This window comes from Coccinella septempunctata, chromosome 1 (assembly GCF_907165205.1).
Source record: "Coccinella septempunctata chromosome 1, icCocSept1.1, whole genome shotgun sequence".
NCBI classification, from domain to species: domain Eukaryota; kingdom Metazoa; phylum Arthropoda; class Insecta; order Coleoptera; family Coccinellidae; genus Coccinella; species Coccinella septempunctata.
This window is the reverse complement of record NC_058189.1, coordinates 65,399,393-65,411,234: the sequence shown is the minus strand read 5'-3', so window position 1 is coordinate 65,411,234 and position 11,842 is coordinate 65,399,393. Positions and strand designations below refer to the sequence as shown.

The window sequence follows — 11,842 nt, the reverse complement described above, 5'->3', positions numbered from 1 at the left end:
CATTTCAGATTGTGCAGTATATTAAAGTGAATTTGTGAATTGAAAAGATTGATATAGACCGATCAAAGAAAACAGGACGTCTGTCTATGGAACGAGAAAATTTTCTATGTCAAGCATAAGAAAAAATATTAAACAAAGAATTTATGTGAGCAAAAAATTAAAATTTTTAAGTTGAAGTATTATATTATCCTGTAACAGTTTTACGGTAAGAATTCCAATCACGCATTTATATGTTAGCTTACAATTTTATTATCTAACGACTTTCAACTGGTCTGGCATGAAATAGAAACAACACATCATAAAACTGTATTAACAAGTTCTCATTGTAGAAAGTATTTTTTCTGTGTGATAAAACAATCAAAATTATTCTTTTCGTGAGATCCATGTCAAAATCATAATAGTGACATTTCAACCTAAAGCAATCTACTAAAGTGTCTTGATACATCCAGGTCTGTACATCGAAGAAACAGCAAAATGAACATTGATGATGACTACGAGGATTCAGGAAATGAAACTAGTGGAGATGATGTTGATTTTGCTATAGATGGGGAAACTTCAGCCAACAAAGAGCTACAGAGTTATGATGATGATTACCAGTATGAAGTTCTATCCACAGAAGATATTGTTCAACACATGGTAGACTGCATCAAAGAGGTTCGTAGACGAATAGTCTTCAAAAAATTCATTTTCTTATATTTTCATCTGTTTTCAGGTGAACAATGTTGTTCAAATACCTTCAACATCAACTAGAATTTTACTGAATTATTTCAATTGGGATAAGGAAAAATTAATGGAAAGGTTCTATGATGGCAATCAAGATGAACTATTCAAAGAAGCTCATGTTGTTAATCCATTCAAAAAATTATCAGTAGTTCCCAAACCAAAAGTATCTAGAAAATTTTTAGGCAATGAAGAATGTGATATCTGTTTTATGACATACTCTCCATCAGACATGACAGGATTAGAATGCGGACATCGTTTCTGTTATCAGTGCTGGAATGAGTATTTAACAACGAAAATAATGGAAGAAGGGGTTGGCCAAACTATTGCATGCGCAGCTCATAATTGTCCCATTTTAGTGGATGATGAAACTGCAATGAGGTTATTGCAGGAACCTAGAGTGAAATTAAAATATCAGCACCTCATAACAAATAGTTTTGTTGAATGTAATAGGTTATTACGATGGTGTCCAAGTCCAGATTGTACATATGCAATAAAGGTGAGTGGTAGTTTAATGAACGGGTCCAAAAACACTTGCCAACCTTGTAAATACTAGAAAACAGCCTTATATTAGAAAAACATATTTTGTTTGTACCTTTTGGTTGCCTAAATCATGTAACAATCCTTGGAATTGTGCTGACTATCAAATCCAAACGATATCAGAAAATTTTTATTGCATTTTTTCAAACATTTGTTCATAACATTAATGGTTTAGTCACAGAAAAACTACTTAAGTGTCAAAGTTAGTTATTGCAATATAGAGTTGATATCAGTATCAATACTACCACAGAATACTTCGGTAGTTGAGGTGTTCTGTGATGAAACCATAGATGAGAGAATAAATGGAGAAAAATATCCCAAATAATACTAAAACTTTCCTTGAAACGAATATAAAAAAAAGTATGTTTTACCAAAGTTCCTCTTTGGTTTTACATTGTGAGAGTTTTTTGAGTATTTACAAGGTTGGCAAGCATTTCTGAACTGTCCCATTGAGGAAAGTTGAAGATGAATAGGAAAATTTCATTTGTAGGTTGCTTATGTTGATTCCAAACCAGTAGCATGCCGTTGCGGACATGTCTTTTGCTTTATGTGTGGAGAAAATTGGCACGATCCAGTTAGGTGCCAACTGTTGAAGAAATGGATCAAAAAGTGTGATGATGATTCAGAAACTTCTAATTGGATCGCAGCCAATACAAAAGAATGTCCAAAATGTAATGCTACTATCGAGAAGGACGGAGGCTGCAACCATATGGTGTGTAAAAACCAAAACTGCAAAGCTGATTTCTGCTGGGTATGCTTAGGACCTTGGGAGCCACATGGTAGCTCCTGGTATAACTGTAATAGATATGACGAAGATGAAGCCAAGGCGGCCAGGGATGCCCAGGAAAAATCACGTGCTGCATTACAAAGATACTTGTTTTATTGTAATAGGTGAGTTTCCTTTAAATTTGAAAATATTCAAGGAAATTTGGGATCACAAAAATGTTGGTTGAAAATAAGGTAGAGTTTTGGGATCTGCAGATGTCCCATATGAAGTCTCCTTTGAACATAGATATCTATGCTTTAAGCATCGAACTCCATGAAGAATTTATTGAGTTCAATGGTTCTAAGTAACCATAGCATGGAGTATAATAATTCATCATGTTTGACAACTAACAAAGATTCTCAGGGGTGAAAAGTGAACTTAGATATCGACATGGGCGTTACATTCGACGGGTATTCACGGGGCTTCAAAATATATTTTTTGAATTGATTGTTATCGATTGTTTCGGTGCTTCCATTTAGATTGGTTGCATTTCATCTTGAAAATACATTTTTAGGTATATGAACCATATGCAGTCTTTAAAGTTTGAACATAAACTATATGCTGCTGTCAAGGACAAAATGGAAGAAATGCAACAACACAATATGAGTTGGATAGAAGTTCAATTTTTGAAGAAAGCAGTTGACATTCTGTGCCAATGCAGACAAACGTTGATGTACACTTATGTTTTCGCTTACTACCTGAAGAAAAATAATCAATCGGTGATTTTCGAGGAGAACCAGAAAGATCTAGAAAGGGCGACGGAATTGCTCAGTGAATATCTGGAAAGGGATATAACCCAAGAAAATTTAGTTGACATCAAGCAGAAGGTACAAGACAAATATAGATATTGTGATGGCCGAAGAAAAGCACTGCTCATACATGTTCATGAAGGATATGAAAAAGACTGGTGGTTGTATAGTGAATGAATAAAATTGCCAATGTAGAGTGTTCCCCAAAAAGTGATGTATCTTGCTCATATTTGGTAATTTGAGAGTTGTGATCAACAAACCTTATTTTCGAATCTCAATTAACTTTTTGGGGCGCATCTCTTCTAGTTTCTTCTACTCAGTTTCATTCCTTGGAATTCTAGCAACATTCATGCGATGTTGTCTGTCCCTTAGTTTCATAAAAACTCAGTAAATACAAATAAACCTGGATCTTTGAAGCCCTGTTCAACTTGAAACATTTTTATTGGAAATAATTGGAAAATTTACATCGTTACTTCATTAGCATACTTTTGACTTGATTGAGGTAATCAACAATGTTTTTATTTTGTGAAATAATTTTATTTGAGTGATGTTTTCTTCAATAGTTTTCTCTAGATACGTTTTGAAATTTTCAGTTGTGCAGTGCCATCATTAACTGGATGGTTCAGACGAATCACAATTCTGCTACTTTATTGCAAAATCGGTTTTTGATTGAAATGCTCCACATAACCTTTTTTTTTTGGATGAGTTTACTTCCATAACTTCCAATTGAAAATGAATTGAGAATACTATTCAGCCTAAAATCCGATAATGCTCAAAGTAAGATAGACTGTATTTGTTCCGACTGTTCAAATGTGAAAATTGTTGTTGGATAATATTGCGTTAGTGTGTAGATCTTAGAAATCTGAAGGTTTTGGTGTAATTGTGAATAGTCCTTGAATTTCTGTGATAAATTATTATTTGTGATGATTTTTCAGAAGGAAAATTATTGTTTGTATTTAATCGTGATAAGTTCCAGAAAGACCTCGAAGATATTTTGATTTTTTTCAAAAGTTCTCAAGCAAATCCTCCACAAGAATTTCAGTTGATTGTAAACGTGACAATCCAGTTTCTATTTATCCGTAAATTAAAAGAAGTTGAGCTGGAGAAAAAAGCGAAAAGAAAAACAGGAAAAATTCCTAATGTTATTGCACTTGGAAAAAAGACAAGTAAGTTGAATTCTTTCACAAATATCTGTTGGATGACAGTGATGAATCTTTGAATCAGCCTTGAATCATTTTCTTAAGTGGAGTTTCATTGCGGCTTTCAGGATTTGATCATCACTGTTGAGAAGGGTTATTATTTTAAGTTGATTTTTTTATGTTGAATTAATTGAGGAACAAGAAAAAGTAAGACCTCCTCTCAAAAATCGAAAATAGGGGATACCCTGTATAGTCAATTGACTTATTTCATGGAAAAACTGTCAACACTGATGGCACTGCTCTATCATTTTATTTCGAACGAATGAAACTAAGTATAAATTGAACATTTTCTGTATCCAAAACCTAAGGTAGAATTCTCAGTACAAATCAGGGTATTACGATTTTTCCGTTTGATTTCTCTTGACTTGCGTTCTGGATTTCCATATTCTGTTACAATTTCAGGTTAAAATCATTCTCTGTTTAGTGAGAGCCTACTGTGTCCGTTTTGTTCAATCTGTTGTGTTTATTTTTATATTTTGTCTCGATTCGATACATCTCCATTCTTCTAGTCTTGAAATCAGCTGTGTTCAATTAGGATCTGCAACGATTCGTACATCTTCCAATTGAAGTGATTTATATTATATATGTATGTTAATTCTTCATATTCTTGTTCGATGAATTTTTTAAATTGTACATATCCTTGGTTTTGAATTTTGTTGAAATTGAATCTATTTATTTAAAACTGTCTCAAGAAATCTAAGGTTATGACTTCAATATATCATTATATTTTGAATATTCGTTCATTTAAATCATAATCCCAACAACAAGTTCACTTATTGTCTCTTCTATTGGTGGATTTACGCAGAGTTCCGAAGGACCTGCATAAACCCACCATAACGTGTCTGGAAGGGATAATCTCATATTTTGTGCTTGTTCACAATAAAATTAAATTAGGTTGAAGTATTGAATGAAAGAAAAGCTTCCAAAATTCCATATTTTTGACAATTACTTAACGCCAATAAGTCGACTTAGGTAGTCAGTTTGACAAAAGTGAGGTTAGCACAGACTACAGACAAAACTATGGTTGGTGAATTTATTTTGAATCTAAAGGGGTGTGTTCATAAACTTACTCCGAGAGTAGAGTATGAGTATGGTCATGCTCAGAGAGCATACTCTGAGGAACTAAAAGTACGTTTGTGAACGCTACGGGTAATCAGAGCTTACTCAGAGCAAGCTCTGAGTAAGTTTGTGAACACAACCTAGATGGCGCTGCGTAAAGGCAGCACTTGATGCTTCACGCACTGGCAATCCAAAAATCATATACCAGCGCAGTAATAAAATAAAATGAAATTCTTTGAAGTGAAAAAATTCGAACCGTGAACCATTTTTTGGAATTTTGTTTACGTTAAGACGTTCCTTGTGAACAAGCACTAATTCTTTAATATTCATTATTATTATAAACTAATCTTTTGGACAGAATTCAAATTTTCGAAAAAAAAAACCTTTTCTTAATATCTTTATTAATTCCTCATGAAGTAATACAATTTCCAACCAATTATTGACTATTAAAAAGTAACATAAATGAATTTTAAATTGCGACAGAATCAATTAAATAATTTACCAATTAGAAACAAAACTTGACGTAAAAACGTTTATAAATAATTGTAAGTAAAAAGAAAGAAACACAAGAGAATTAAACACTTACTCAATTTTCGAAAGTCAGAAAAAAACAATGGCATACAAAACTTAGTTGTGTCTGTTCAAGGTCAACTTGAACTTACACTTTAACAATTAAGTTTATACAAAGTCAAATTTTGTCTCCATGTAACTTCCATGAAGTTATTCATTTTACCACTGTTCTGTGCAGCCCTAGTTACTTCACATTATTTACAATATAATAACTCTACAACTTAGAATATTGGAAAATGAATCAACATAAACACTTTAGTTTTTTTTGCTGTACGTAACGAATAACACTCTCAGTTAAAGCACATTTAATAACTGTTTCCAAAATATGAGAATTGACAATGTGAAAATGATTTTATCCTATGTTCAATCTGCTTAACCGTACTTTGTTGTTTACCTATTTACTTCCATTCTCATTGTTATTTATGGTAAAAGCCAATACTACAGTATGTTGTCCACCACTGGATACCTTTATGACGGAGCGTTGTTCCAATTGTTTACCTTGAACAAGGGTAGGCTCCAGGCAGTCTTCGTCATTTCCAGTTCCTAATTGACCAGACGTTCCCATGCCCCAACAGTATAACTCTCCTGAAAACCAGAAATTTTTATTTTTGTCCATAGATTTAAAATTGCGAATTGTATGTTTTTTTTTTTTAAACATTAAAATAACTGAAAAACCTTCTTTCCGATTTCCAACAAAATCGATAGAAATCTCAACACTGTTAAACCACATAATCCTGTCAAAATTCAAAATGACATAAATATTTATACATTTATTATTTTCAAAATGTAATGAGGCGCATAACAAGCACAACAATCTTTAGAAATATACCTTTTTCTGAAACAGCAAATGAGGTGCAAGATCCAGCAGAAATTGTAGTAACTTTAATTTCTTTCAGTTTTGGAATCTCGACCAATTCCGTTGCATCCTTCGCGGCTTCTCCCAATCCTAATCTTCCATATTCATGTCTTCCGATGGCAAACGTTTGGCCGCTTTCATTCAATGCTAACGTGTGGTGCACACCACCGCTTATTTCTATTAATTTTTGATTAGAAAATATTTTGCTGTGAGCTGGAATATATTGTTGGCCACTATGATTCAATCCTATAAGAAAATATAAATCAGTTTTGAAATTGAGGAAAATTAATGCTCTTTCAAGTGGGTTGTTGAAAAATATATTAAACTCACCTAATTGGCCGTAATTATTAAGACCAAAGACATAAATATCATCAGCACCCGCAACTTTCACATAAGTACCACAAGATCCACACCATATGTTGTCAAAATGGAGTCTAAGCGAGGGCTTGACATTTATCAAAGCTGGTATGAGCAGTTTATCTGAAAATCAAGGAAAAAATTACCAATTCTACATCATTGGATGTTTATATTATTACTTCTTTGTGCGTTGCTCATTCCTCCTCTACCATCACGTCCACTATGCCTTTCAGTTGTCCTACCAAGTTGGCCTTGTTCACCATTTCCACAAGTATAAACTTGGCCAAAACGTGTCAAGAGAACAATGTGATTCTCTCCTGATGCTACCTTCATTATAGGGACATTCTTAATAATCTCATAAGGTAATCTTTCATTACCTGACATGGTTAAACCCATGTTTCCATGAGTATCCTAAAGGAAATTAAAATAATTATTATAATTTGTGGAATCAAAATTGGTTGAACAATTTTCTTGACTCAATTCATCAATATTTACCCTAAATGTTCCCCAAGCAAATACTTTTCCATCTTCCAACAAAGCAACAGTATGGGAGTCCCCAGCTGAAATTTGGATAGCTTTTCCAGGTAATTCAACAGGTCCAGGCACATATTCTGAATTTTCCTCGTCGTCTGTTTTTCTCCCAAGTGCTCCTTCATCGTTACATCCAAAAGTAAATACCTGAATATTTTTTTCATATTAAAAAATATGTTTACATCCAAACCTCATGAAGAAGTATAACAAAATTATGATGGCCTATTAAATTGGGGAATATATCTTTAGGAAAAATTATACTTACTTTACCATCTTTAGTCAGACAAACTGTGTGCATACCACCAGCACAAATATCTACAATTTCGTTATTTTCTAACTGTAATAGTGCTAATCTACTTTTTTCCATAACTTCATCTCCTAGGCCTAATTGGCCTACGTCATTTTGACCGGTTACTAAAACAGTCCCTTGTTTCGTAGATGGAGGAAATATACTATCATCAAGAGTAACTGAAAAAGATTTAAAATAAACTTTATTTCACTCTGATAGCATAACTGGAATATATTGATGAAATTCAATTCTAAGTCTATACGTAAATGCATGAAAACGTACTAAATATTATACTCACATTTTGTCCGTTTGGCTTTTTTGTCTTCGGTTACGGCTTTTAATTTCCTTTTTGGGGGCATTTTGATTTTACACAATTTACTCACTTATTCTAATAATTTGAACTGCTTTATATTTTCTAGTTAAAAGTTTTTCAGTACTAACGTAAATAAATAGGTACTGATTTCAGTTTGAGAAAAAGCACGGCGGGAAATAAGCACAAGAAACGAAGAGGTTAAGTTAATTTGTAACTTCGAAACTTCGTCCGAACTATCAGAAGAAATGCCGTCTGAACTACAGACTACAGAACTACCAAAGATGAACTCTACAGAACATTCATTTGCATTCTTTTTTTAATCAGAACATTAAATGGAAATTTTCCGCCATAGAACATGATAAAACCATAGATTCTTTGGACAAAACGTCAAAACCTATGTTTACCTTTCAAATTAAAATGATTTGAATTATCTATTCATTATCTGGTTTAGATATCTTTTTAAAATTATCTACAGTCAATTTCTGAACTATGAATGGAGTAACTCTTGATTTTTGAAACTATGAAGCGTTTAATAACTAAAAGTTTTCAGCTCGTGACTTCTCCACGAAATTTTTTTAGGGAACAGGTAAAATTACCTCTCGCGAAATTCGTTTATGATACTGTCGATTTATATAAATCACGGACGAAGACAGGGGTTAATAATATTCGGGAGGTATTGTTGAGGGGATCGATTGTTGCATTGTTGACTGCTTTAATTGTATGGCTCTCAATATTTATGTATGTAGCATTTTATTATGTTTATGTACCCACCATAACACACGAAAAACCTGTGTATCTTACGTTTAGGTGAGTTTTGGTCATGAATAGTGTGTAAATAAAATATTATTTAATTGATATATCTATAGGCCTTGTGAAAAATGGGACGTACACAAGGGTATATGCAGTTTTCCTTCAGGAAGTGTTCACTTCAATCAGAAGCAGCAGTCTCTTATGGGGGGTCAACCCTATAAGGTTTTCCTTGAGCTTGAAATGCCAGAATCTCCCACCAACAAAGATCTGGGTGAGTTGCATAGACTTTATTAAGTCCATGGTGAGTCGAGGGTTTTGTATGTATTCTCTGAACAAAAACATTTGTAAATATTGTTATTTAATGGCAACTGAAATGATTCTCAATAGTGAGAAAATAACTCTTATGTTCAACTTATTTCCTTAAATATTTGTTTTCTTCTGATTATTTGAATCTGATTATGATAATAGTTGACCCCTGTTTAGATGAATGATATCTTGAACAAAAGATTAGATAAGCTCAGTTATGATGTTAAAAAGAAATAGAAAATGAATGTGATGACAGCTGTACAGAAAGGTTTTATTGATTTGTAGGCCTCCTATGAAAACATTTATTCTCATTATGAAAGAAAGATGAAAAAATTAAAATCTGAAGGATTTTTAAAGTAATACAATTTTAAATAACAGATCAATTCATAGATTGATTCAATTCTAAAATTTATTGCCTTTTTTTGTAGGGATGTTTATGGTTTGTGCAGATTTTCATAGTACTGATGGTCGGCTAATCACAAACTCCTGCAGGTCTGCTATGCTTCCATATCGTAGTGTGTTGTTGGATTTTCTGTTCAAAATAATTATGAGTCCCTTCTATATGGTCAGACATTTCGAAGAGAAACAGAAAGTTTATATTGAACTTTTCTCTAGTTATTTAGAACCAGAGGTGAATTATCATGCTGTTTGGATTTGCTATTTTTTCATTATAATTCATTGTGAAAATTTCTGATAATTATGCCAGTTCTTATTTTCAGGGTCAAAAAGTAACTGACATTCACATCGAAGTACAGACTAAACACATAGAAATATACTCGGCTAAATTCACTATCAGTGCAAATTTTTCTGGCTTGAGATATGTGATGTTTCATTGGCCTATATTATCTGCTGCTATTGGTGAGCTTGACAATGTAGTGTTTATTTGATGAAAACTATTGTTTTGTCTTGTCTCTTTCAGGTATCACCTCTAACTTATTCTTTATTGCGATTGTGAGTATGATAAGTTGGTACCAAATCATCAATTCAGAGGAATATTTGGAGTACCTGAAAGCTCAAGACAAGGGTGGAAAGGTTATGGAGAGTCGTCGACAATACATTCTGAACCAGGGTGAGTCATAAAAGAATTTGGATATTGCCGCATTATTCAGAATAAATCATAATATTTATAATTCTATGTGTTATCGTCTTCAGAAACGTCTTCATCTGAAGAAGAAGAAGTCTCTCTTATTGGTACAGAGGAGTTAGAAGGACTGAAAAAAAGGAAAGGAAGCACATCTGAATGTTAAGTTTTTTCTTGAAACAACTACTCAGTTCCTTATATCTTTATATTACTATGAATTTAATATAGCCAAAGATTTATTTTTTTATTGTGTTAAATCTTGTTGTAGTTTTCCATATTTTATTTTATGCAGCATTTTGCTTGGTCTCAATGCTGTTCAAAAATGATACAGAACAGAAAGCTATATTTTTCTGAGTTACCTCCACATAGATCTAACTTTGAAATATGTAATAAAAATACAGCTTTTGTGGTTGGACGTATATTTTATTATTAGTTACATTCATCTTAACATTTAAGCTTGATCTATCAACAGATTTATACATGTAAAAACTGGAACCAATATAAAACTATACATTTATTTATTTTGAAATATACAAGAAAATTGATTTCTGTCCAATTATGTGTTCAAAATAGTATACTCTTGAGATTTTCATTCAAAATTGTTATGCCCATTGGTTGGTTGGGCAATAATTTGGTGGATGGCCAGGGTTTGCAGAATTCTCATTGGTTGACTATTTGTATCCTTTTAAATTTTTAATTAGTTTCTTCTGTATCGGCGTAAATTATAACTATGTGTAGTCATTAATCGGAGACAACTTGTTTGTTCTCTCAGAATCAAACAATTTTTGCATGAAAATCCTGTTTTCACATCAAACATTGACATATGACAAATGGACCAATTGTCACTTGTCAATGTCACTACGTGTATACCACAATGTGCGCTTTCTTCGTTTAAGTCAGTCAGTAACAATTCAGTAATAAAAATATAACACTTATAAAGTACATTTTGGCAAAGTTACTGGGTGTTTCATTCAGCGATACTGTGGCTTCTGTATGAACTATGTATCCGTTAGCATATGTCATATTTACAAAAAAGTTTCCTTCGGATAGACCGTTTGGTGAACGGACCATAAACGTGTACTCTCCAACGTCGGCCGTCGACACTTTCGTTAAGAACAGCACGGCTTGGTGGCAGTGGGGGGCAGAGGAATTCTGAAAAAGAAATTTGATAATTGAAGGCCTTATGCAATATCGGTTCAGAATTGCAAACAATCGATGTCTTTTTTTAATAAAACTACACACTCAGGTTCGACCTAAATACGGGGAGTACCGTGTGTCAATGGAGTGTAGGACAGAAGAAATTTATTAATACGGCACTTGAAGTCTGCGTTTCGAATTTTTATTAGCGGAATATGCGGTTCCAGCAGTCTGGGAGTTTGAGCAAATGGATACATGCTGCCATCTTCACCCTGAGAGTTAGAAAAGTGAATTTAGTTGGGTGTTTCCTTTCACCGTAGCAACTACTGGCATAGAAATATTAGAGCTGAACCATCTGTGCAAATGAAGGATATCAAACTTCAAAATTCCTTAGCCTACTAGATGACGAATTTGTTTTGTTCGTCTGTGGGCGGTATTAGAAGCTCCTTACTAGAGGTGTACGTCCCACGTTATGTCAAAACAATTAGAACGCTTCCGCGCAAAATCCTATGTTAGATTTTTGAATCATGCGCATTATGACGTGGTCCCACGTTACGTCAGAGGAGGCACCTTATGGCCTTGATCATACATTTGACAAAAAAATTGGAAGAGATTTAGT

The 11,842-nt window shown here is 33.3% G+C and overlaps 4 protein-coding genes across 7 annotated transcripts in view; 2 read left to right on the top strand and 2 right to left on the bottom strand.

The window, feature by feature from the left end:
• Positions 1-50: 50 nt before the first annotated feature.
• Positions 51-3,090, top strand: LOC123308979 (E3 ubiquitin-protein ligase arih1l-like). Its single transcript, XM_044891811.1, has 5 exons — positions 51-205; positions 450-654; positions 713-1,219; positions 1,751-2,151; positions 2,541-3,090. Exons 2-5 carry the CDS (start codon positions 475-477, stop codon positions 2,950-2,952), a joined length of 1,500 nt encoding a protein of 499 aa, XP_044747746.1. The 5' UTR covers positions 51-205; positions 450-474; the 3' UTR covers positions 2,953-3,090.
• A 2,327-nt stretch (positions 3,091-5,417) lies between these two features.
• LOC123308988 (regulator of chromosome condensation) lies at positions 5,418-8,165 on the bottom strand. The gene is made up of 7 exons (XM_044891824.1): positions 7,935-8,165; positions 7,613-7,815; positions 7,312-7,494; positions 6,996-7,227; positions 6,790-6,939; positions 6,433-6,705; positions 5,418-6,188 (listed from the first exon to the last, which is right to left on the bottom strand). Exons 1-7 carry the CDS (start codon positions 7,993-7,995, stop codon positions 5,998-6,000), a joined length of 1,293 nt encoding a protein of 430 aa, XP_044747759.1. The 5' UTR covers positions 7,996-8,165; the 3' UTR covers positions 5,418-5,997.
• Positions 8,166-8,327: 162 nt separating this feature from the next.
• LOC123309022 (seipin) lies at positions 8,328-10,603 on the top strand. The gene is made up of 6 exons (XM_044891871.1): positions 8,328-8,756; positions 8,816-8,970; positions 9,434-9,636; positions 9,725-9,863; positions 9,925-10,074; positions 10,158-10,603. Exons 1-6 carry the CDS (start codon positions 8,470-8,472, stop codon positions 10,250-10,252), a joined length of 1,029 nt encoding a protein of 342 aa, XP_044747806.1. The 5' UTR covers positions 8,328-8,469; the 3' UTR covers positions 10,253-10,603.
• LOC123308947 (hemicentin-1) overlaps positions 10,342-11,842 on the bottom strand; it is a 325,793-nt gene continuing 324,292 nt past the window's right edge. For all 4 annotated transcript variants that reach the window (XM_044891796.1, XM_044891790.1, XM_044891782.1 and 1 more), the window contains one exon: positions 10,342-11,238. In XM_044891796.1, coding sequence (XP_044747731.1) covers positions 10,987-11,238 — 252 coding nt within the window. In that variant the 3' untranslated portion in view covers positions 10,342-10,986. The remainder of the gene's footprint in view (positions 11,239-11,842) is intronic.

Bases quoted from the DNA above. Each gene is read 5' to 3' on its own strand.
- LOC123308979 (XM_044891811.1), top strand. From the start codon at position 475: ATGAACATTGATGATGACTACGAGGATTCAGGAAATGAAACTAGTGGA. The intron at 1,220-1,750 runs GTGAGTGGTAGT...TTTCATTTGTAG, and splicing joins ATTGTACATATGCAATAAAG to GTTGCTTATGTTGATTCCAA. The intron at 2,152-2,540 runs GTGAGTTTCCTT...ATACATTTTTAG, and splicing joins TACTTGTTTTATTGTAATAG to GTATATGAACCATATGCAGT.
- LOC123308988 (XM_044891824.1), bottom strand. From the start codon at position 7,995: ATGCCCCCAAAAAGGAAATTAAAAGCCGTAACCGAAGACAAAAAAGCC. The intron at 7,816-7,934 runs GTGAGTATAATA...AATCTTTTTCAG, and splicing joins AAAAGCCAAACGGACAAAAT to TTACTCTTGATGATAGTATA. The intron at 7,228-7,311 runs GTAAATATTGAT...AATTTCCTTTAG, and splicing joins TTGCTTGGGGAACATTTAGG to GATACTCATGGAAACATGGG.
- LOC123309022 (XM_044891871.1), top strand. From the start codon at position 8,470: ATGAAGCGTTTAATAACTAAAAGTTTTCAGCTCGTGACTTCTCCACGA. The intron at 9,637-9,724 runs GTGAATTATCAT...TCTTATTTTCAG, and splicing joins CTAGTTATTTAGAACCAGAG to GGTCAAAAAGTAACTGACAT. The intron at 10,075-10,157 runs GTGAGTCATAAA...TATCGTCTTCAG, and splicing joins ACAATACATTCTGAACCAGG to AAACGTCTTCATCTGAAGAA.